This window comes from Phaethon aethereus, assembly GCF_964289735.1.
Source record: "Phaethon aethereus genome assembly, chromosome: 25".
NCBI lineage: Eukaryota > Metazoa > Chordata > Aves > Phaethontiformes > Phaethontidae > Phaethon > Phaethon aethereus.
Window position 1 is genome coordinate 5,943,233 of NC_138601.1, and position 24,360 is coordinate 5,967,592.

Here is a 24,360-nt window from a genome sequence, read left to right on the forward strand (position 1 = left end):
CAAACAGCTGAGAAGAGTGAGCGTGACGTTCTTAGTTGCCACCAGCAAGAGGAGCTTAAGTTTAAGCTTCTAAAATCAAACATTTGCACCTTTCTTCCCAAAAAATTTGACTTACAAATTCGGCGTGAAGGGACACCCTTGTCACTTGTCACTCAGGAGGCTCTGCTCCAGCATGCTGCAAAGGGAGGTGGTGCCTCTCAAGGGTTGTATTTTAGACTAACCTGGATACTTGCAGGTCAGGACAGTGTCCTCTGTGAACCCAGGCCAGCTTTCAGCAAGGAATTGCCTTCTGCTTGACCTAATTTCCTTTGCCGCGTCAGTGGAACACACCCTTCCGCCATCCGAAACAGCAGCTTAGCTCCATCCCGGGAAACCTGCTTTCCAGCGCAGGAGGGAGTGCTTTCAATCCACAGAGTGCTGCAGGGACCTTGGGAGGGGCTGAGCTGCTGTCAGACTTGCTCTGATTACCGCTGAAGCAGGCTAAGGGTTTCCATCTTCATCGCGCATCCTCGCACTTGCTGCTCTAGCTGGTGGTGTAGCTGCTCACCAGCTCGGTGGCTAGGATGCCCTCGGCCAGCTAACCGAGGAACGGGGAGGTTTGCCTCAGCTGAGCTGATCTGAAGCAGCAGCCATGTGTGCAGCCTTGTTGGTAGATTGGAGGGGGCAGCGAAGCAGCTTCCCTCCATGGCTGACGGAGCGGTACCCAGCCGTGGGTGAGTGCAGTGTGTGCGCGGTACCACGGGGTGCTGCTGCAGCGCTGTTCAGAGCTGGTCGCGGTCTGGAGGGGGCAAGCTGGTGGTGGAAATGTGAGCAAACTATCCTGGCACCCTCCTCCTGGAGCCTCTGTGCCTTCCCCCAGCCCAGGGGTATGGAGGAGAGGTGTTTATTGGTACGTGCGGCATCGCGATTACAAACCGATGCGATGTAGCTTTGCCTAACCTTCCTGTGATGCTTCTTGTGTTTCCTGCAGGCCTTGGAGAAATCACCCAGCAGCTGAATCAGAGCGAACTAGCTGTTTTACTGAACTTGCTGCAGAGCCAGACTGATCTGAGTGTCCCACAGATGGCCCAGCTGTTGAATGTACACTCTAACCCAGAGATGCAGCAACAGCTGGAGGCTCTCAACCAGTCCATCAACGCTCTGACAGAAGCCACAACTCAGCAGCACGAGTCTCAGGCGGCGGCGGCAGCAGCAGCAGAGGAAGCCATAGAAGAGCCACCCGCGGAGGCCCAGCTACCGGAGGAGCAGGCGACTCCAGAAACGGCCAGCGCTCAGGGAGATATGCAGAACGTGCTGGCCGTTCTGCTGAGTCAGCTGATGAAGAGCCAGGAGCCTGTTATAACCCTGGAGGAGAGCAACGGGGAGAAGAGCAGTGAGCAACGGGGGCCAAGGAAAACCCCTACAATGCATCCGGAGGAAAGTACAGGTAAATAATGACGACCATTGCTTGTGCACCTTGGATGCCACGCACTTGTTTGAACAATTAAAGTATTCCGTAGGAGTGCCTCTGGTTTAACTGCGGCCAGGAGGAACCGAGACGTTTGAGCCTTGTGACAGAGGGCGGCAGGGGGTGCGGGTGGGAGGAGGAAGGGTGCTGGGTGCCAGAATGTGGTCGAGTCTCAGATCTCAAGACTGTGAAAGACACTGACCCACTCCCTGCAGTAAGTGCTGGACTGCTCAGGAGGTTTTAACAACTGCAAAACGCCAAAACACAAAAATATACTTACTACTCCGCTTCGCATCTCCAAAGCGTGTAAAATCCATTAGTGCTCTACTGTGAATGGCTCCGTGAAGATTAAAAGTTTTCTGTCTTTTCCAAAAAAAATGAAAGGGAAACTTGGAGGGTCAGTTCTTCCTCTAATACCCCTAGTAATCAGTTTACAGAGTCAGGTAGGGTTTTTTGCAGAGGACGTTGGATCTCTGCAGATTTTCCCATCTTATTGTTTGTCCCGGCTCTCTCTCTTTTTTTTTTCTTCCCCCCCCCCCCTTCCCTTTCTGCCCTCTTGGCGGGGGGGGGAAAGTGCAGAGATGATTTTAAAGAAAATAAGAGTACAAATACTGGAGAGTGCTGGAAGGGAGGGATGGTAGCAGTTGGGTACCTAAAACTGGTGCATCCCGCTTTGGTGTGCCCGGTTATACGTAGAGTTGACTCTGAGTCCTGAAATTTGGCAACTTCTGCAGTTGAGTCGAACGGCTGATTCTTGTAGAGCAAGTAAGAGGCATGTTTAAAAGACCTGATTGTATCAGTGAACTCTTGGATTTCCTTTTCAAAGGTGAGTGTAAATGTCTCCATGTCTTTTGTTTCTGTTGATTTTTTGAATTATTAGCAACATCCTGTGACGACCTCACCAAATTCTAGAAGCGCCTCCTGAGTATGTCTCAGACTCTCCAGGGAGCCTCTTTTGGCCCGATACACAACTCCTCTGCAATGTAGCTGAACGTGCTGTGTTCTCGTGCCTTCAACACACCCGCCCACCACAAGCCAGTTGTGATCGTGCTTTTTTTTTCCTCTTCCCCCCCCCCCAGTACTGGAAGATAACTAGGTTATTATAGAGCAGATTCAATTAAATAACATTGTTCTCTGTTTATAATTATTTTAAATGATATGCTGTCCCCAAATCAGCTTGGCTTTAAAATTACCTGAAGATTGTTTTCTGGATTTAAATACAATCTAGTTTTAAAGTGGACTGACTGATACGGGTGGAGGGGTGGTCCTGGAAGACTACTGGTTTTCACAATAAAGTTTGACCTTTTTAATAACCAGTTTTGCAAATGATTTGAGGATCTGATTCAAACAAGGTGTTCGTGCCCTCTTACGTCATCGCCAGTGATAACGTTCATCACCGTGTAGCCCATGCTTTTGTGGATGAACAAGCTCGAGTCAGTTCAGCCGTGTTGCACTGCAGGAGTCAGGGTGGGTTTTGCGAGCGAAGCCGGCGCACGAGGCACCGGGAGCAGATCGTGTCTCGCAGGAAGCTGCGTCCTCCCCTCTGCAGGCTCGCTTCTAGCCGCGGCACTGCCTTAGCAGGGGAGGGCCAGAGCTCTGCTCTCGCCTTTCCCACCGCCTCGCCAGGCTGCTTCATTCTCCCTGCGGCCTCAAAAGCAGTAATACCAAGTAGCCAGAGCGTGGTGATGGTGGGAGGTGTGACGAGTGCTTCTGTCCTCAATAGGAGGGCTCCTTTTGAAACGGAAATCCTTGTGACTTTGGGCCTGATTTGGGGCAGGGGGGCCGGGGGAGAAGGGGTGGGAGGGTGGGCGAGGGGCAGAAGGATTTTCTCGTGCTCCAGGACAGTCTGTACGTTGCATACAAATATTTGTGGGTTGAGATTGTTTTGGACTGTATGCTGGAAATGTGATTTGTAAAAAGATCAAAACCCGGGCGCAGCAGGGCTGGCTCTGGTACGAAGCAAAGAGGGGACACGAGAGGGTGTACCCGCTCCCTTCAGTCTGTCGTGGGTGCAGCAGGAACTGGGATGTGTGGGTTTGGGGCTGGGTTTTGGGTTTGTGGTTTTTCTAAACCGACGCGTCAGGGCCAGGCTCCATCAGCACGCAGCCGCCCGGCTGCCGGCGAGCCTGGCAGCGGAGCGGTACGGCACGGCGTCCCTCTGCAGCCGGAGACCCCGCTTTCGGGGAATACGTGCTGTCGCGGCTCCACATCTGTCTTCCGCTCGGCGTTAGCCTTTGATCCGAGAGCAGGAATTCCCTCCACGGGTGCCCACGTGTTAGGACAGCTGTGGCCAACTAGTTTGGGAGCACAGGGGACGGGGCGAGCACGGGGAAAACGTTAACGAACATGTGCGTTGATCTTGCAATGAATGCCAGCTTTTAAAACTCTCCGCCTCTTCTCCAGCACATCCTGGAGAGCGGACTGTCTCGGTAGGCTGTTTGGGTTGGTTTTTTTTTTTTCTGTATAAATGTGTTTTATATCTATTCACGTGATGTTTTAAGACGGTGTTTAAAAGAAGTAACCCTTCCACAGCATGTCCTCCTCGCATTCTCCCACCAGAGAAGAGACCCCCCGAGCCCCCCGGACCGCCGCCGCCGCCACCTCTGTCTGAAGGCGATCTCTCCAGTGCAGCCCAAGAGTTGAACCCAGCCGTGACGGCTGCGCTGCTGCAGCTCTTTTCTCAGCAAGAAGCGGAGTCGCTCGGCCACGCGACGCACGAACACCAAGCCTCGAGAGCCGCGGACTACGGCAGGTCCCACTCCTCCAGGACTTACAGCGCCGAGGGCTCAGAGGGGGGATTTGGTGCCGAAGAGCTGAATTCGGGCCAGACGCTACTAGAACCCTCTGCCCAGCCTCTGGGGAAAAGCAGGACCTTCTTGGGCTCCGTGAGCCACCTTGGGGAGACGAGCAATTACCAGGGCACAGGATCTGTCCAGTTTCCAGGGGACCAGGACCTCCGCTTCGCCAGAGTCCCCGTCACCATACACTCGGTCGGGCAATCTTTTACGAAAGCTGAGGGGAGCAACAACACGCTGGTACATCCAGAGGCCAAAATTCAAAACTACGGCGAACTGGGACCGGGGAGCGCCGGTTCCAGCGGGGCAGGAACAGGTCACAGCTGGGGTGCCCCAACCCAGGCGACTTCTTCTTACGGGAAGGCGTACCGCGGGCCTGGCAGAGTGCCTCCGCGGGGGGGACGGGGCAGAGGGGTTCCTTACTGAGGTGCGCCTTTCGCGCCGGTCCTCCCCTCCCTCGCCTCTCCGCCTTTAGAGACATGACTTCTTTTTTTTTTTTTTTTTTTGCCAGAGCGAGGTCTCGTCCGCATTTCAGCTGCTGCAAAGCTCCCTGGTGTATTCCTTGCTAGGCTGCCGGCGGGCGCCCCGTGACGCGCCGTAGGGTCCCCGCTCGGGTGTCTCGCTGGCCAAAACCTCCCGTGCTTGGTTAGTGACAAGAAGAAAAAAAAAAAAAAAACAAAAAACCACAAAAAACACCCACCGCGAACGGTGGTGAGCTTTGTACCCTGAGCCAGCAGAACGGGGGGAATTGTCTAAAAATACGAGGGATGAAACAAACCCAACCACGTGGGGAGAAGGAAATTAAAAAAACAAATGTTTTGCAAGCTGGACACTGGCGCTTCTCGCTGGGGGAAGCGCGGGGCAGTGCTCAGGTGGGGCTGGGAGAGGGTCTGCTTCCCAAAGCAATTTCTGCTGCCCCCAATCCCCTTTAAAAAATTTAAAAGAAAAAAAAAAAAGGAAAGAAATGGGAATATATTGATGCAGAGGTGCCTGGATCAGTTCTCCTGGCTGTGGAGACCCAGGATGTGGCACTGGCTTGTACTCAATTTATCTGACATCGCTTTCTTTCCGTAAAGCGTCCGGCCGTCCCTCTCCTCCGGCTCCGCTCCGTGCCGAGGCTGCGAGCCCTGCCTGGGCGGCTCCGGGTGCAGGTCCCGTCTCTGGACAGTAGCCGTAGTAAATTGGCTGTTGTGAAGGGTCTCTTTGGGTTTTCTATCTCTCCTGCCATAACTTTGCAGCAGGAATCGTCTCTTTTATTTTTTTTTCCTTTTTTTTTAAGAGCCGAAGAGAACACCTTACTTAGAAACACGTATTTCTTTGTAATTCGTAACTTCCTAAACACTTTAAGAATTAAAGGAAAAAGGAGGGGAAAAAAAAAAAACCCACAAGACTTCAGGTGGGGCATCACCACCAGGTAGGAGTGCGTCTCGGACCCGGCGGGTGTTGCGCATCCTGCGACGGGGGCCGCTCGGGCTCCCCAAGCAGCATCTCCGCTCTTCGAGGCTTTACCAGGCGTTAATGTATCATTTCTATAAGCATATATATTTTTGTTGTTGTCGAGGAAGTATTTACGATGAATTTTCTCCTCCCGCAGAACGTTGCGCTGTTGTCCCTTTCAATGAGACTTAAACAAAAGAGACGAATAAAACAAAGGTACATATTTATGAGCTTTTTTTCTGAGTAGGCCTTTCCTATGGAAAATGGACGGTGGTTCTTTTCGGTTGAGGGACGGCAGTGTTCTGAAGCGTTAAACGGGCGGGGGGCCGGGAGACCGTCTTGCTACTAACAGCAGTTGATTTCATTTCTTTTTATAGAGAGAAATTTAAAACAAAAAAAACAAAAATGCACCTGAATAGGTGGTGCTTCTCTAACTGGGGAAAACCTGCCTTACACCGCCAGACCCGCGGCTGCACCTAGCAGTGGGAGGAAGGAGGGGAGAGAAAAATAAATATATATATATATATGTGTGTATATATATATTTACATGTTTCAGCAGGGACCAGCAGCTCTCGTAGCGTTGGGTCAGTGCTGAGGTGCGACACCCTTTGCGAAATTCCAACTGTAAATTTGTTGGGTTTAGATTTGTTTGGGGTTTTTTTAATTGCCTGATGTGCAGGGAGGAGGAAAAAAAAGTTCTGTAAGATGCAGAAGTTCTGTAAGATGTAAAACCAGTCACCTCTTGAGGGGGGGGGTTAATTTCCGTATTTTTGTTTCCACCGCGCAGCTGCCAGCTCTGGTCTGTGGTGGAGCTGCTGCCGTGGCTCTGGCTTTCCTTCCTGAGCCCATCCAATTTGGAAGAGTCGCGTTCCGGTGCTGACTCCCTCCGAGGAAGCCGGTGCCTGTTTCTTGTCTTTCCAAATTGGCAAACCCCCAGGAAAGCCCGCCGAGGAGCCAGTGCTCCTTAAACAGGCTCCGCAAACCCGACCCCCGGCGGGCACCGCTCTGCCAACCCCGGCGTTGGGGTCCCAGCTGTGGGTGCAGGTTAGGGTGGCCTGTCCCGGCTTCGGCAAAAGCGGCGCCGGCGCCCAGCGGGTGCCCCCGGGTCACCGCGGGGCCGTGGGTCTCCCCGGCGCCGTCGGCCCCGCGGGGACGCTGCTCTGGCACCCGTTTTGCAGCAGGGACCGAAAAGGGGCCGAGGACCTCGGAGGTGACGGCGACCGCAGAGTGGGCGCCTGTCCCTCTGTCCCACCTCAAGCAAAGGACAGACACCCCAGACCTCTGTCCCTTGCTCTGGGGTGGCCGATGGCAGCTGCCGTCCGTCCCTGCGGGGAGGTGCCGCTGGGCTCCTGCAGAAGGGGGTTCCCTCCGTTCCCTGGTCCCAGCCCCCCGACCAGCCGGGGCGGCTTGGGCAGAGCCGTGGTGCTGGCCAGGGCCGGTTGCTCCATCTCCAGTGACTTTTCTTAACTGGTCCCAGCAAGAGACTTTCAATCCCTGCAAGGGAGCACGTGGGGGCCGGGGGGCCGCTCGCCCCTGCAGCAGCTCTTGGTTTATTCTGGTTTTTTTTTTTTTTTTTTTTTTTTAAGGGTCTCTGTACAAAGAAGACAAAAGGATTTACTTGGCGGGGGGGGAACGTATGCGTTTAAAAGGATTTAAAATGTGGTGCAGGTTACAGATGAGTCGTTAGATGGCAACTCGCCCCTCCTTTCTTCCTCCCCACGGCTCGGTTTTGGGTTTAATGCCAATGTCCAACACGCTGTAGCCCGTTACCCAGCAGAGAAGCGTCTGGTAAGACTTACTGTACCTCTCCCGAGTTTCGTTTTGAGACTGAGCGCGCCTTTTTTTGGTTGTACCTTTGTCTCTGTACAGATATTTTGTAATATATTAAATTTTTTTCTTTTCGGTTTATAAAAATGGAAAGTGGAGATTGGAAAATTAAATATTTCCTGTTACTGTACTACCTTTTGCTCCATTGCACTGACTGACTGCGCTGCTTGCCTTCGCAACTCCCAGGGTAACTGTTTTCCTTGAAAAGCCTTTTTTCCCCCCATCGCCATCCTTGGTGCCGGTGAGTGCGCCCGGCACCGCGCTGGGCCAGCCAGGGTGGCCGGGACTCGCCATCGCCAGCCCTGCGAGGCGGCCACCCTCCCCAAGTCCCCAAATTTGACTCTGCTGGGTGAGCCGGGGCCGAGCCCCTCGTTAGCCCCGCGGGTGTCGCCCACCCTGCTGGTGTTGGCGTGCGGCTGCCTGGGCGATGCCCGAGCCGCGCCGGGAGTGGGAGTGGGAAGGAGGAAACCTGGAGCCGAAGCGAAGCCGGGGCTGCGGTCGGGAGGGGTCAGGGATGCGGTTGAGGTTTGCCTCTAACCCTTGCCCCAGCTCCTGGAGGGGACCCTGGGGCGCCTTGGGGCCCGATTCTGCTCTAGCCCGGGGGGCACGGGGGGGCAGCCGTGGCTGCGGTGGAGGGTCTGTGGCTCCCGGCCGTCCCTCTCCCTTCTGCGGGTGTTCCTCCACGCCGGAGGAGGGTGCAGCCGGGGGTTTGCCCCCCCGCAGCGGCTTCTTTCTGCTCGGCCGAGGCTCGGCCAGACCCTCGCTCGCTTCTCCCAGGACCCCCGCCGGGGCAGGGCCGGTGCCGGCCGCGGGAGCGCGCCGGGCAAGGGGGGCCGGGGGCGTGCGGGGGGGTCTGCGATTCGCGGTCCGGGGGTCCCCGCCCCGTGGGGGTCCCCGCCCCGTGGCCGAGCCTCCCTCCCGGCAGAGCCCGGCCCTCGTCTCCCGTTCCAGCCCCGGCTTTCTTGCTCTCCTTTCGCCTGGTTTAGCATCTCAGCCGCTGACACGTCTTAAAATATATCCCTGTGCAGATGGCGGGGGGGCGGGGGCGGCAGGAGCGAGCCTGGAGCGCGCGGCCGCCCGCCTGATTTATGAGCGGGGCAGCTGGGAGCCGGGCCGGCGGCTCGCCCACCCTGCCGGTGCCTGCCCGGGGCCCGGCAGAAGGGACCCCGGCCGGGCGTGCCGCCGGCCGGGCCGCCGCCGCGTCCCGCCTTCCCGCCACGGGCAGACGAAGCCCGTGGGCGGCCGCCGCCACGCGGCCCCGCGCTCCCGCGGCGTCCCGCGCGCCGCCTCCGCCACGGCCCGCCGTGACCGGGGCGTTTTATTCTCTTTAATTTATTTTTTGCATTGAACTTCCCCGGCAGCAGCTGCCGTGCCAAATGGCCGGGGGCTGCGCGGCGCTCGCGGAGCCGGCGCTGTAAATCTCCGGCGCTCGCTTCTTCCCCCGTTGGGTTACGCTCGGCGGAGCCGCGGCCCTCCCGGCCGCTCGGTCCCATCGTTCCCGGCTCCTCGCGGCGCCCGGGCCGAGCGGCGGGTCCGCCACGGCGCTCCTTGCTCCCGCACCCTCGTGGCGCTCGCATGGGCGGCTCTCCCGCTCATCCCGGCGCGTCGACCGGTGAGCCCGGCACGTGCTCGGTTCTCCTCCCGGCGTGCCCGTCCTGGCGACGGACTGGCGAGGGCTGGCGGCGGAGGAGGAGGAGGAGCAGGGGCCTTCCTACAAAGGCCGCAGGAGCTCAGCGCCACCGATCGCCGTGGGGCAGCCGCATCCCACCGCGGTGCTGCCGGATCCCACCACGGCGCTACCCGCGTGGGCAGCCGCCCTCTCCCGCTGGACTCTCCAACCAGAGCGGGCGCTGCCGTCGCGCCGCCCCGGCACTCTCAGGCTCCAGCCGGTGGGATGAGCCGCATCCGAGCACGGTGAAACCCTCAGCGTGGCTCTGCGGCACGGCTGAGCTTGCCGTTGCCGTTTGGCAATCCAAGGTGGCTCTCGGCAAACGACAGCCAGCGTGTCGGCTCGGTCTCCCCGTGCCTCAGTTTCCCCACCTGCAAAAGCAGCTCTTGCAACCGCTGCGTTACTCACCGCGAGCTCATCCCGCGCAGCGGGCATGGGTGCAGCCACCTACGGGCCCGCTCACGCGTGCGCGCGCTCCCCGGGCGTGCGCGCACGCGTGTTCACGCGTGCGCGCACGCCCAGGGAGCGCGCGCACGCGTGTTCACGCGTGTCCATGTGTGCCAGTCACCAGGTGTCGCTCTCGGCACGGCCACCGCCTCCCACCGCGTCCCCATCCTCCTCCCCGGCTATATTTGTCCTTCCAGCTGCTCCGGCTGTCGGCATTAAAGGTTTTTCATGCAATTTAGACGTTTCCTTCCAAAAATCCGTTAACACCTTTCCTCGGCATTCGGAGCGGGGCGGGGGGGGGATAAAGGGATCGAAAAGGAACCGGGGCGGGGGGATAAAACCACCAAGAAAACGTGGAGGTGTTGGAGGCCGCGATGTGCCGGGGATGGAGGACGGAGGTGGGTGTCGGGGTCGGTTTTTGGGGGCGAAGGATGGGCGCCTGCGCCCCAGCGCTTTCCCTCCCGTGGGACTGGGGCGTCGCGCTGGGAACGCCTTCCAAGAGCACCGGTGGCCTTTCGGATGGCATCACCGGGCCGTGACCCCCGTGCCCTTTGCGGCGGCTCCGGGGACCGGATGAGGTTCGCCGGGCGCGGGTGGGATGGGGGGTTCGTTGGGGAGGGTCCCGCCCTGTCCCTGCTCCTGGGGGGGACAGCAGCGGGGTGACGCCGTCCCTGTGCCACGGGGCCGCCTGGCCCGGCGAGCCCCCGCGCCCCCGCCCCGCCGCACCGGCAGCTTGATTAAAAAGGCGGCGCGGGCGGCGCGGCACAGCTGGTGCCTCCTGCCAGCACCCCGAGCGGAAAGGCGCCCGCGATTAACATCTCCAATTAGCGGGAAAGCGAAGCCGCCGCAGCCCGGGGGGTTCCCCAGCCCCCGCGTACCCCCCGGTGCCACCTCCCAGGGACGCTGCAGCCGGGCTGGCCGCGGCTGGCGGCCACCCAGCGTCGCTCCGGCCCGTGTCCCCGTGTCCCCGTGCTGGGGCGGTGGCCGTGCCAGCGCTCCCCCGCCCCTCCGCCAAGCCGGGGCTGAGCACCTCTCCTTTTTTTTGGGGGGGACGGTCCCCTTCCAGCCATCGTGCCCATCGCCGCCGTGGGCCCTCCCGCCGTACCCTGCATGCTGCCCAGCCGGGGGGGGGGGGGGGCGTGGGCAGGGTGACCCCCCACCCCGCTGTGCCCCAGCACCCCGGGGACCGCAGCGGGCGCCCGTACGGGGACGGGGCCCGGCACCGCACCCCGACCCGGCGCACGGCCCTCCGCCGCCGCCGGCGCAGCTGAGCCAAGGCAAGGGGGGTGCCGGGGGAGGGCCTGCGCCTGCACGCTTTCACCTGCCATTTAATTGGATGTATTTTTAATTAATGGCGCCTCTGGGACCAACATGAGACAACACGATCTCTGAATAGGGGCAGGGGAGGAATTGGGGAAGGTGGGAGGATTGGGCCGCGGGGTGCGCTTACCCGCCAAACGCTGCCATCAATCACCCCCTACTTTTCGGTTCTGGACTTTTGGCTGGGGCTCAAGGCGGGCGCTGGGGCCGCAGCCACCCCCGGTGCCGCCTGGCACGCGTGTGATGAGCTGCACGTCCTCAGCTGCGGTCGGTGGCGGCGCCGGCGGGAGCGTGCCGGCGGGCAGAGCTGCTCCCACCGCGGCGTTCACTGGCAAACCCAGCTCTAAATGCGCTGCCCGGTTGCTCTTGCCGGGACCCCTGGGTCAGGGTGGGGGCCTGGGGGGCTCCCGGACCCCTGGGACAGCCCCCATCCCTGCCCCATGGCAGCAGCCTCTCCGCCCCCATCCTCCCCCGCCATGGGGGCTCTTGGTGCCCACCGCCCCCCGCACCCCGCCGTGCCCCCACCCTCGCTGGGGTGGGGGGTGGGGGGGCCGCAGCTGGTTCAGGTGGGTCCCCCCCCCACCTTCTGGCACAGCCCGGGGGGGCCGGGCTGCGCGGCAGTGCCGGGGCTGCCCAGCCCTGCGAGGGGCCGGGGGGTGGCCCGTGGCAGGTGCCGCGGCACGATGTTGGGCAGGCATTAATATTTAGTGGCGCTGGGGGGGCCATGCCGGCGTGGCGGCACAGCTGCCTCCTGCGCCGGAATGCGAACCGCAGCCTGCGGGGACGGTCGCCCCCGCGGCCCCGCGGCCCCCTGCCCGCCTGCAGAAGTGGGGGGGACGCTGCGACGGGGAGCACAGCCCCGGAGGTGCGAAACGTGGTGGTGGTCGAGCCCGTCGAAGCCGCCGGCCACGTGGGGAGGTGGGAAGGTGCTGGGGGGTTCCCAGCCCGGCTGTGCCGCGGCGCTGGGCTGGCCCCCCGGTGCTCGGGCCACCGGCCACGATGCCACTGCTGCGCTGGGGCGATGGGGACAGCCGGTGGGACATCGCACGTGGCGAGTGGCCGCCGTGCTCTGGCTTTGGCGTCGTGCAGGCAAGCGCGGCGTCACCGGACCCTGGCCCTTCGCCGCACGGTGACAGTCCGGAGATGTCGGACCCTTTTGTTGCAGCATCCCGGGATGCTTCGCCGGGAGGAGCCGGGGGCCTGCGCTGCCGACCCTCCTCCCTTGCGAGGGGCGGTGGGATGCTGCACCCCGCGGCCGGACCCTCGCCGCCACCGGACCCTCGCCGCCGCCGGACCCTCGCCGCCACCGGACCCTCGCCGCCGCCGGACCCTCGCCCCGTGGCCGGACCCTCACTATGGCCAGACCCTCCGCCCGTGGCCGGACCCTCGCCCCGTGGCCGGACCCTCGCCCCGCGGCCGGACCCTCGTGCCGGCGGGCGGCGCGGGCGCGGGCGCGGGCGCGGGCGCGGGTGGGTTTATTAGCGTTATTCCGGCATTGTGATGCAGAGAGAGTCGGCGCACCAGCTGCTCCTGCCCGGGTGTTTATTGTTACCTAGAGACAGCCCCTGGCTCCCGCCCAGCTCCCCCCACCGCACCATGCAAAATTTATAGCGCGGCGGGTCCCGCTTTAACTCTCTGCCTCCCGGGCGGGGGCTGCCCAGGAGACCCCCGCGGTGCTCGGCCCCGGGGGGCGGCTGCGCCAGGCCGGGCGATGCCGCGTCGCGCCGTGCCGCGTCATGCGATGCCGCACCATGCCGCACCACGCCGTGCCGCGCCATGCCGTGCGGCGCTGTGCCATGCCGAGCCGCGCCGCGCCGTGCCATGCCTTACCACGCCGTGCCACACCATGCCATGCTCCGCCATGCCGTGTCATGCTACGCCATGTCGTGCTGTGCCATGCCGTGCCGTGCCGTGCCACCCAGAGCCCCAGCCCAGCAGCACAGACGCCCCCAGGGAGTCTGTATCCATGGCACGGCTAATCCTCGGGCCGGGCAGGGTGCCAGCCCATCCCCGGTGCCCGGCTGCCGGAGGGGATGCGGCCCCGGCTGCCCCCTGCCCCGGCTGCCCCTCGCCGAGAGGGAGACGCAGGGCGCTGAGGGGCTGCGGGGGCTCTGCCCGTGGGGGGCCGGGCGGAATGGGGCAGGGGTCTCACCCTGGGCATCAGCCTGGTGCCACGTGTCCCCCTGCTTTCTCTTGCCATGGCGTGGCACAGCGCGGCACGGCACGGCACGGCGTGGCGTTGCTCAGCATGGCAAAGCATGGTACCGCGCGGCATGGCACGGCTCGGCACGGCTCGGAACAGCACGCGGGGGTTTCAGCACCGCTGGGTGCCGGAACCAGCCGGTTGTGACCATCTGCCCCGGCGTGACCCTCGCCGCGGCCGGTGTCGCCGTGTCCCCTCGCGCCGAGCGCCTGCCAGCCCCGGGGACACCGGTGTCGCCGCGAGGGTGACGCGTCCCTGCCGCCTGACCCCGGCCCCGGCCACGCACCGCACCCCAGCGGGCGGCCAGATCCTGCCCCGTCGCCCCGCCACCGCGCCCCGGCAGAGCCCCCGCTCCCCCCGCTCCCCCCACCTCTCAGCAAGTTTTTTATGTGATTACAGGCACTGCATGGTAATTAGTGCTAAACTCATTTGCACAACTACAGTTAATTGGCTACAACAATTAATTAATGTGTTGGAAATTTGGCACTGGGAGAAAAAAAAAAAAAAGTTTGTCATCAGAGGGAAAAAGGGGGAGACGGGGGGGTCCGGGGGTGCCCACACCCACCTGCACCCACCTGCAGCCCCGGCTCTTCCCCAAAGTTTCCCTCCCTGAAGCTGCTCGCCCGGCCCTGCCCTGCGCTTTGTTTTCCCCTTTCTTCTCCTTTTTAATTCTTTTTTTCTCTGTTTTCCTTTTTCTTTCTTTCTTTCTTGCTTTTTTTTTTTTTTTTTTTTTTTTACAACTTAAGCAAACTCATTTCCCTGATAAAATATAGCATGACTAATGACTGAAGCATGTAAAAATCATTGGGAAAATGTCCTTGGAAGACGAATGCATTTTCAGCAGAATAATTAACTTAATTAACAAATTCACATGCATATTCATCAGGCTATTAATGTCTTCTCAGCTCAGCTTGACGAACATTGCGGTAATAACCATCTCATTTGCATATTGCATTCTACTGCTATCCAAAAAAAAAAAAAAAAAAAAAAGGCAGATGCACACGCGTGTGCCCCGCTCCCACGGGATCTGCGGCGGGTGCCACGCTCCCCGGTGAGGTTCCCGGTCCTCGTGCGCCGGTGCCCGCGTGCCGGCACCGAGCGGTGGGAGGTGTGAGGCGGACGCCGCGCCGCCTGCCGCAGATGCCGAGGCCGGGAGCGGCGGTACCCGCCGCTCCCGGCCTCGGCATCTGCGGCAGGCGGCGCGGGCGCGGAGGGGGAGAGGACCCGTAGCAGCTGTCGGCCTAATTCGGCTAACGCGCTGCTCGTGGGCGGCTTAGAAAAACAGATTAGGCGCCTGCGACAGGCACTGATTCCTGACATACGCTCGGGGTCTGCGTCTTTATCGCCCGCGCCCGGCGAGGAGGGATGAGGATGAGGAGGATGGGGGTGATGGGGATGGCAGGGGTGATGAGGGTGATGGGGGTCAAGGTGGCGATGGGTATGAAGGGGGTGGTGGGGATGAAGGGGGTGATGAGGGTGATGGCGGTGATGGGGGTCAAGGAGGTGATGGCGATGAAGGTGATGAAGGTGATGATAGGGACGAAGGGGGTGATGAAGGTGATGGGAGTCAAGGTGGCGACGGGGATGAAGGGGGTGGAGGGGGCGATGGGGATGAAGGGGGTGGTGGGGATGAAGGGGGTGATGAGGGTGATGGGGATGATGGGGGTGATGAGGGTGATGGGGTCAAGGTGGCGATGGGGATGAAGGGGGTGGAGGGGGCAATGGGGATGAAGGGGGTGGTGGGGATGAAGGGGGTGATGAGGGTGATGGGGAGGATGAGGGTGATGGGGATGACGGGGGTGATGAGGGTGATGGGGGTCAAGGTGGCGATGGGGATGAAGGGGGTGGAGGGGGCAATGGGGATGGAGGGGGCAATGAGGATGAAGAGGATGAAGGTGATGATAGGGACGAAGGGGGTGATGAGGGCGATGGGGGTCAATGTGGTGATGGGGATGAAGGGGGTGGAGGGGGCAATGGGGATGAAGGGGGTGATGGGGATGAAGGGGGTGATGAGGGTGATGGGGGTCAAGGTGGTGATGGCAATGAAGGGGAGGAAGGGGATGATGAGGATGAAAGGGATGAAGGGGGCAAGGGGGACGATGGGGATGAAGGTTCTGATGGGGACACCGGGGGCATTGAGCAGATCCAGCCCCGCCAACTGGCCCCACCCACACATGCCACACCCTGCATGGCCCCACCCATCCCTGCCACACCCTGGTTGGCTCCACCCACACACATCACACCCGCTTTGGCCCCACCCATCCCTGCCACGCCCGGCTTGGCCCCACCCATAGCGGGGGGGTGCAGCCCTGCGTGAGCGCACAGCGCGCACACGAGCGTGCGCGCACGCGCACGCCACCCACGCAGCACACGAGTGTGCAAACATGCCGTGGGTGCGCGCCCCGCAGGTGTCACCCAAGGCGGGGGGCACACACGGGGATTGTAGATCACCCGGAGGGGTTCAAGGTCACCCAGCGGGTGCCACACAGGGGTCCAGGTCAGCGGTGGAGGTTCCAGGTCACACAACAGGGGTGTCACCCAAGGGGGGGGCGTCCTGCGTCACCCGGGGTAGGTGCCAGGTCTGAGTCCAGGCTGCGCCGCGGCCCCGTGGGGCTGGGCCCCTTACTACGGGGGGGGGCACAGCCCCCCCGGGCCATGGGGGGACACCGTGTCTGGGACGGACGGACGGACGGAGGGACACGCAGGCGGGTGGGTGGGTGGCTGGGCAGACAGACGGACGCGTGGGTGGGCGGGGGGACGGACAGGAGACATGCGGGAGGGTGGGCAGGCGGAAGGATGGCCGGCGGCGCGAGCGGGCGGCTGTATAGACAGACACACAGGTGGACGGACGGACGGACGGACGTCCTGACGGGCCAGGAGCCGTCAGAAGGGGCCGGGGGGGACACGACTCTGTCCCCCCTCCGCTCGGGGGGCACAGGCCCTGCTGCGGCCCCTCTGGGGACCGCCGGGGGTCAGGGGGCCGTGGCCCGGGGCAGCGGGGGGGGGGCGCGGCGGGCCCCCGGCAGCGCGTGTCCCCTCACGGGCTGCCCAGCAGGGACCACCCTGCTCCCGGGGCGGGGACAGATCTCAGCCAATCCCCATCCAGGACTCATGCTTCCAGCCAATCCCCTGCCAGGGCTTGTGCTGCTGACCAATCGCAGCCTTTCCTGCACCTAGCCCCGCCCACCCTGGGTATATAAGCCCCCTGCCCAGGCTGCGGCCGGTGGCTCCCTTCGAGGGTGCTTTGGGGGTCCCGTTGTGGCCGTCGGGGCCCCTCCGGGTCCCTCCCCACCGCCGTGTGCCCCCCGCACCCCTCGTGGCAGAGTATGGAGGGGGCGCGATCCGGCCTGGCCGGGGGCTGCGGGTGCCCCCAAGCACCCTCAGCTGTGCCCGGGGGTCCCCACGCAGGGGGACGCAGCCCAGCGCCACGGCCCCTGGCACCAGAAAGCTCTGTGTGGCCACCGGGCCCCTGGAGCATCGCGGTGACAGAGGCTGGGTCACCAGTGTTCGCTGGGGGGACGCACGCAGGGGCTGCCCTGCCTTTGCTGGTGGCCTTGAGATGCCCCCGACCCCGGGGACCTGCCTGTCCCGCTGCCCGCGCAGGCGGGCGCGAGCTGAGCCCTTCCCCATGGAGCAATGGGGAAACTGAGGCACGGCTCACCTGGGGCTGCTGCAGGGCCGGGAAGCAAAACCCCACCCCTCCGTCGCAGTCCCCCAGGACCTCCCCTTTGTCCCCACGGGCACCCCCGGGGGCTCACCCCCGGCTGCGCCCAAAGAAAATCCCCCAGCAACACCCAAAATGGGGGAGACCCACGGGAAGGGGGAGGGTGGGGGCTGCGGGGCGAAGGTCGGGTGAAGGGCACCGGCGGCGGCACGCGCAGGGGCGGAGGACAACGCGGCGCACGGTGCCAGCTGTATCCAGAGAAAGGCAAATAATTCAGCGGCACCAACCGGAGAGGAACCAGCCCGCCGAGCCACGTGCCAAAATACCAGCAGTAAAGTAGTTAAATGGATCCAGCGCGGGAGCGAGGAGCCTGCGAGAGCCGGCTTGGGCCCCCATCCAAAGGAGTTAATGTCCCACAGTATGATCGATTAGTTGTCAGATGTGATTTCAAACCAATACAAGATGAATGGCATCATTTTCCTTCTCTCATTTTAGGCAGAATTAAGAAGCCATTAGCTAACACAAATTTTTGGCAACTTTAATAAAAAAGCTCCAATATACATTTGTAGCAAACGTTCCCCAAGGTAACTGCGAGGATGCAAATAACCTCCCGTGGCCCACCCGGTGCTGCCAGTGCCGGGGCCGTGCCCACCAGCTCCGGCACCGAGAGGAGATGCCGACGGAGGGTTTTCTTCCCACCGGAGCAAAGCAGTGAGGTTCCCTGCCCAGCCTATGGCGCCGAGCCCCGGTGCTGGCAAAGGTCTGGCGTCACACGTGTGATGAGCTGGGAGGTCTCGGCTGCGGGCAGGCGGCGGGGGGCTTTGTGCCGGGGCGGGCAGCGCCAGGCAGGGGTGGCCGCGCGGGGACTAGTCAAGGACAAACCGTGCACAAGCTGCTCCTGCCCGCGTGCCCGCAGGCGCGGGCCGACGTGCCAGCCCAGCCGTGGCCATTACGGCTGCGCGCGCCAGCTGCGGCCGCCCGATCCCCCCGTCCCCGGGGAGGCCGCGGGGGGGGCCCGGGCACCGTGCCACCGCCCGGGCACCGGGGCAGAGCCACGGCCCCCCGGCAGCACCCGGCAAGGGGCGACAGGGTCAGGCAGGGTGATGGGGAGGGCGGCTTCAGGGGCCAGTGGCCGAGGGCAGGGACCCCCCAGCTGGACCCCAGCCCTGAGGGAACCCCCGGGGACCCCCAGATTCTGGGGTAACCCAGGGCGGCCCCAGAGCTGCTGCCAGCCCCGGCACCGCTGCCGGCAGGGGACGAGCTGGAGGGCAGAGATGGGCTGCAGCCGCCCCCCCCGCCCCCAGCTTTCGCTGCCGGATCGACGGATTTTAGGCACCAAATGGGGTTGAATTAGGATTATTATCACAGCTGCCCTAAATGTAATTAGTTTTGCTCGGAACTTGTTTGCTTTGCCGGGATTACGGCACAATCCAGCCGATCTGCCCGGCGCTAACTTGAGAAAGGCTTTAATTACTCTAATAAAGCGGATGCCGGGTTAATGTGATGATTCCAAAGGTGTGTTTTTCAATTACATTTAACAAAAAGATTGATAGTCAGGTAAAATTTAATTAGGAGCGTGCAGGGGGGCGGGGCCAGCCGAGACGCTGCTCACCACCGGCGGCCGTGGAACGGGACCTCGGCTCAGGGCCCGGTGCTGCCACCGTGCCCCACGCACCGCTGGGGTCTGTCTGGGCACGGCTGTCTGTCCTGCTGTGTGGATGGATGGTTGGATGCCATCGGCCCCACCCCGGGGCGGAGGTGGATGGAGGGGGGGTCCTGGCTGTGCCGGGGTAATGTGAAGGCACCCACACGCTGTCCCACCCCCCGCCTGTGTCCCCTCCAGCTCCGCGGCACCGGACAGATGTTCTGGGTGCCTTGGGTCCTCTCTGTCCCACCACCACGCACCAGAGGCATCGCCCGGCGCTGCCGTCTTGGGGCCGTCGGGATCCGCTCGAAGCAGATGGGATCCAGCTGCCAGCAGCAGCACAAGGAACCGGCTGCCGGGAGGAGCGGGGCTGAGGGCCGCAGGAGGGGGCCGGGGGCTCCCGCGCCCAGCACAGACCTCCGGCGAGCCCGGCCGAGCCAGAGCTGCCAAGAGAAATGGGCAGATTATGGGATGAACGCAGGCCAAGGCAGGGCTGGGATGCAGCCGCCGTAAATCAGCTTTTAAGTAGCAACAAAATGGACATTTCCCATATGAACTGAGCCACCGCCTGGCGCGGAGCGGGAGGAGAAGGGAGCCCCGGCCGGGTGCGGGGCTGGAGGCAGTGGGGTGGGGATGGGCAGGGTGGTACCCCCAGCCAGGGGCTCCAGAGGGGAGAGAGGGGAAGGGAAGGGAAGGGAAGGGAAGGGAAGGGAAGGGAAGGGAAGGGAAGGGAAGGGAAGGGAAGGGAAGGGAAGGGAAGGGAAGGGAAGGGAAGGGAAGGGAAGGGAAGGGAAGGGAAGGGAAGGGAAGGGAAGGGAAGGGAAGGGAAGGGAAGGGAAGGGAAGGGAAGGGAAGGGAAGGGAAGGGAAGGGAAGGGAAGGGAAGGGAAGGGAAGGGAAGGGAAGGGAAGGGAAGGGAAGGGAAGGGAAGGGAAGGGAAGGGAAGGGAAGGGAAGGGAAGGGAGAGGCCTGGCTGCTGCGGGGTGCTCAGGTGGGCACCACCTGCTCTCTGGAGCTGGATGTGGCCCCACATCTGCTGGCTCTGGGCTGCCCTGCTGCCCCTGCTTGGGTTTTGCCCCTTTTCTCCTCCTGGGGCCGGGGGGGGACTGGGGGCAGGTTGCCCCCTTTACACAGGCTGCAGACCCCCTGGTGGCTCAGCAGAGCCTCTGTGCCCCTGGCCCTGGGTGCCCCCATCCCTTGGGGACCACCTGCCCCCCTTGCTCTCCCCCATCCCAGCCCGTCTGTGCAGCCACCCCAGTACTGGCTGTGCCCCACGGGGCGTGGGGGTCTCTCCTCAGCCCCCGGCATCTCTCACCACCACCGTCCAACCCCCCGCCCCCCAGCTGCAAGTGGGGGACAGGGCTAAGCCCCACCCTGGCGGTGGGGCAGGGGGTAAATGGGGGGGGGACACGACCCCAGGGAGGGCTGGGAGGGGCGGTATATGGCCACTCCATGGGGCAGAGGGCTGTGGCTGGCAGGTACACGGACAGGTGGGGGGACACTGCCCGGGGGTGCACGCACACACACCCCCCAAGCCCCACGCCGCGACCACGCATGTGCCCGTCGATTGAGTAGCCGCCCTCCCTGCCCAGCGACGCCAAGCCCCCCCCGCCGGGGCCGGGCCGTGGGGCGGGGGCCGGGCCGGGGTCCCCGGGGGGCGGTGTTCCGGGGCAGCGGGCGCTGCCCGCGGGCGGTACCGGCAGCGCGGGCAGGGCCGGGCCCCGCAGCAGTTCCAGGCACAGATGTCCCGGCTTTAACGGCTCCACCGCGCAGCCTGGCGGGCCGGCGGGGGTGGGGGGGGCGGCCCGGTAGCCCCCGGTGCGGCGGAGGCGGCTGCCAGCCCGGCCCGCCCCGGCCGCGTCTCCGGGCACCGCGGGGACCCCCCCCGGGCGGCGTCCCGGTCTCCCCATCGCATAAAAACGGGGCGGCCCCCCGCGCCCCTCCCGGCCCCCCAGCCCCGAGCCCCGGCAGCCCCCGGCCCCCGAGCGGGGCCGCCCCCGCAGCGCGGCGAGCGCCCAGCGCCGGGAGCCGCCGGGTTTTCTGGTATCTGCAGTTTTGGCAGAAATCTGCCTTTAATTTAGCTGTCCATATAAAAACCCGCACTGTATAATAATGAACAGATGCCGTGAAATTTAAACTGAAGCAATGACTCCTCCTCTCCCCCCCCGGCTGGCACTCGCCGGTGGCAGCGGCGACCGGGGCTGGCGCTCGCCCCGCGCCCCCCCGCGCTCCGCTGGGCCGGCCGGGGGGCACCGGGGGCACCGGGGACGGCGGGGGGAGAAGCCCACCCCCCGTCTCATCCTGCCAGGAAATAGGGAGCCCGAGCTCGAGCGAGCCGCCACCGCGGGGTGCCCCCGGTGCTGGCCCCTCTCCGGTGCCCCCGGGCCGAGCCGTGCGCGGTCCCCGGTAACGCCTCCCCCCTCCCCAAGGTGATTTTGGTCCCACGATCACGCAAAATCCCCGCAGAGCCCCGCGGGTCGCAGCGGCACCTCCCCTGCTCCTTCCTCGGGAGCCGCCGCCGTCGCCGGTCAGCGGGGCCGCGGTGCGGGACGACCGGGCACCGGACCGGGCACCCGGGGCCGTGCACCGGGGCCGTGCACCAAAACCTTCCACCGGAGCCCTGCACCGAGTGCGGGGCCGCATTGCGGGGCCGGCCTGGGCGGGTTCCCGCATCCCCTCGCTTCGGCGGGGACGGGCGGGCGCCGGGGAAACAAAAATCCCGGGAATTGAACGGAAAGCGCAGCCCCCCCAGCGGGGCCGGCCCCCCCCCGCCGCCCCCGGCCCCCCGCCGCCCCCCTCCCCCGCCGCCGCCGGGGCATCCGCCCTTCGCCGCCGCTTCTCCGGGCCGCGGCCCCGGTGCAGCCGGTTGCCGGTGACGGTCGAAGGGCCGCGCATCTCCCCCCTCGCCCGGCCCCACGGAGCTCCCGCCCGGCCCCCCCCCCCCCCCCCCCCCGCCCTGCGGCTTTTTCCTCGGAGAAACGAGGCCCTTCCCGGGAGGACAACTGGGCCGGAGCCGTCGGAAGAGGCGGGGAGCGGCGAGCGCTGGGGCCCGGCCCGGACGGGAGGCTGGGGGGGGTCGAGGGGACCCGGCGCTCGGGGGAGCCCGGGGAACTCGGGGGGGACTGCGCTCCGCCGCGGCGTCTCGCCAGGTCCCGGCCCCCGCCGCCGCTTTCGCCGGGCCCGGCACGTCGGGCCGCGCCAGAGCCGCTCCCTGTCTCCAGCCCCGGCGACCCCGAGCCCGTCCCAATTTCCCCCAAAAGCCGCGGGGCTGTGGGGCGCGGGTCACCCCGGCCTCTCCCAGGAGGGACCCGGGGGCTCCGTCCCCCCAGCCCCGGTGCTGCCCCGGCGCACGCCGCCTCCCGCGGGGAACCGGCCCCTCGCGACCTCCGTGGCCGTGGGCAGCGGCACCGCGTGGCCGGGAGCCCGGTCCCCGTCCCTGCCGGGAGCCCGGGGCCGTCGGGTAGTGATGAGCCCCGGCGTCCGGAACGGTAAATAGACCGACGCCCGTTTGCCTGGGGAGGTGGCGGGGCCCGGGTTCCCGTTCAGCACCGCCGCGGCGGACAGCTCCGCACCGGGCACTGGCACTGGAAACCGGGCACCGGCACCGGGAACCGGGCACCGGCACCGCCGTCCCGGAGCTCCAACGGGCACCGGCATCCGGCACCGGCACTGGGAATCGGCACCAAGACAGGGCACCGCGCCCGGGTCCCGGAGCTCCAACGGGCACCAGCAACGGGCACCAGCACCGGGCACCGCGCCGGGGTCCCGGTGCTCCAACGGGCACCGGCCCCGGGAACCGGCCCCGGCATTGGGACTGGGCACCGCGCCGGGGCTCCAGCGGGCAGCGGCATCGGGAACCGGGACCGACTCTGCCATCGGCACGGCGCCGGGGCTCCGTCGGACACCGGCACCGGGAGCCGGCACGGGCACGGAGCACCGCGCCTAGAGTCGACCGGGTACCAGGGCCGCTACCGACGAACCCAGCCGTGGCCACCGCCGCCGGGCATCCTCGCCGCGGCCACCGGTACGGCGGGTCGGGGCCAGCTGCGGGCAGCGGCGCCCCGGGGGACCGGAGCGGTGTCACCGCCGCGGCTCGCCCATGACGGCGGGGCCGGCACCGAGCCGGACCGCCGCTCCGGATCCCGGTGCCTTTATTGGCGGGGGGGGGACGGGACACGACACACCGCCTCCCCGGTCCCGGGGGGGGACACCCGTGGGGCAGAGCCGCGTTATATCAGCGCCGCCCCACCGCGGGCCGCGCACTCGGGCGGCGGGAGCGGCGGTGGCACCGGCACCGCCACCGCCGAGAGGCCGCGGCGGCGGGCGCGGGGCGGGGGGTCTGGCCGGTGCCCCCGGTGCCCCCCCCGGGGCGGAAGGAAAGCGGCGAAGGCGGCGGAGTCAACATTGAATATTTATTAATCGCCGTCGAAGGACGCTCGGTCATTACAGGTTCGCCGCGAATCGCACCGGCGGCGGCTCGGCGGGGCCGGGAGGGCCCGGGGGGCCCGGGGGGCCGGGGGCGGCCGGTGCATGCAGTACGGCCGGGCCCCGCGGCCCCCGCCGCCGCCCAGCAGTGTCCGCGGCGGCGGGGAGCGGGGAACCGGACAGCGGGGGAGCGGGGGCGGCTCCCGGCGCGGGGGGGCTCTTGCATATCGTTGGCCATAAATATTTATTAATCGAAATGAAACGGAACAGAAACACGAAAGCACTTCTGGTGTCGGACAGGCGGGTCCCCTTTGCTACAACGGTTTGTGGTTTTTTCTTTTTCTTTTTTTTTTGTTTTTCCCGTTTTTGTTTTTGTTTTTTTTTTTGCAAAACTTTTTTTTTTTCGTTTTGAAAACATTTCTCAGAAATTCTCCTCCTCCTCCCTGGTCTCTAAAAATGCTGGTTTTTCGAAGGTGGTGCGGGCAGGTTCAAAAAAAAAAAAAAAAAGAAAAGAAAAAAAAAGAGCGTTATCTCGGCTGTACGGCGCCTCCCGACCGAAGGAATGCGGCAAACCGGGGCGAAGCCACGCGGGCCCGGAGGCCGCGGGGAGGGGCGCAGCCCCGCCAGCCCCCCCAGCCCCGCTTGCATAGCTCGGGAGAACCGGGGCGGCCCCGCGGGGCCGGGGGTTGTTCTTCTTTTTTTTTTTTTTAATTTTTTTTTCCTTTTTTTTCTTTTTCTTTTTTTTTTCCGTTTCAAGTTTTTAAAACAGGTAAAAAACGTCCTGACACACAGGCGCTGCGAGAGGAGCTCCCGGGGCCGGGAGCGGGGCGGGGGCCCCCCCAAAGCCAAGTGCATCTCTGCGCGTCCGCCGGGCCGGGCCCGCTTGCATAGATAGAAACGTGGGATCCGGATCCTCCCCTCGCCTCCTTATTGCTGCGGAAAGTTTCGCTCCTCTCGCTCCCACGGGCCGGGGCAGCGGGGGTCCGATGCCGGGGGGTGGGGGGGTCACGGCGGTGGAGGGGAGAAACGGCTCGAAATGGGGGAGAGGGAAAGACAAAAAAAAATATATATACATATTTTAAAAATTAAATTAAAACGAATTAAAAAGGAAACGAGGCGGCTCGATCCAGCGGGCCGGGCCGGGCTCCGGGGGCGGCTCCGTCGAGTGCTGCCGCCGCTGCCGGGGGGGCCGGGGCCGCGCTGGGCGCCTCCCCCCTCGGGGAAATGGTAATAGTAGTAGTAATAATAACAATAATAATAATAATAAATTAACTATCGAACTAATAAATAATAATAATTTACGGAAAGGGGGAAATCCTCCCGAAAAAGCACTTTGTCCCCACGGGGCGCGGGCCCCCGCCGCCGGGGCTGGGCCCCCATATTGCACCAAAGCCCACGGCGGGGCCGCGGGGGCCGCTCCGCGGGTGTCCTCCCCGGGCGGGGAGGGGGCTGGGGGGGCTCGGAGCGGGCGGGGAGGGGGTG

General features: G+C 64.1%; 1 protein-coding gene across 2 annotated transcripts in view; it reads left to right on the forward strand.

Moving 5' to 3' along the window:
* CDK12 (cyclin dependent kinase 12) overlaps positions 1–6,273 on the forward strand; it is a gene marked incomplete at its 5' end in the record, with an annotated part of 28,195 nt that extends 21,922 nt beyond the window's left edge. The window contains 2 exons of one of the 2 annotated variants that reach the window (XM_082010704.1): positions 971–1,426; positions 3,980–6,273. In XM_082010704.1, coding sequence (XP_081866830.1) covers positions 971–1,426; positions 3,980–4,668 — 1,145 coding nt within the window. In that variant the 3' untranslated portion in view covers positions 4,669–6,273. The remainder of the gene's footprint in view (positions 1–970; positions 1,427–3,979) is intronic. The other variant, XM_082010705.1, reaches the window with a different exon arrangement.
* Positions 6,274–24,360: the final 18,087 nt, after the last annotated feature.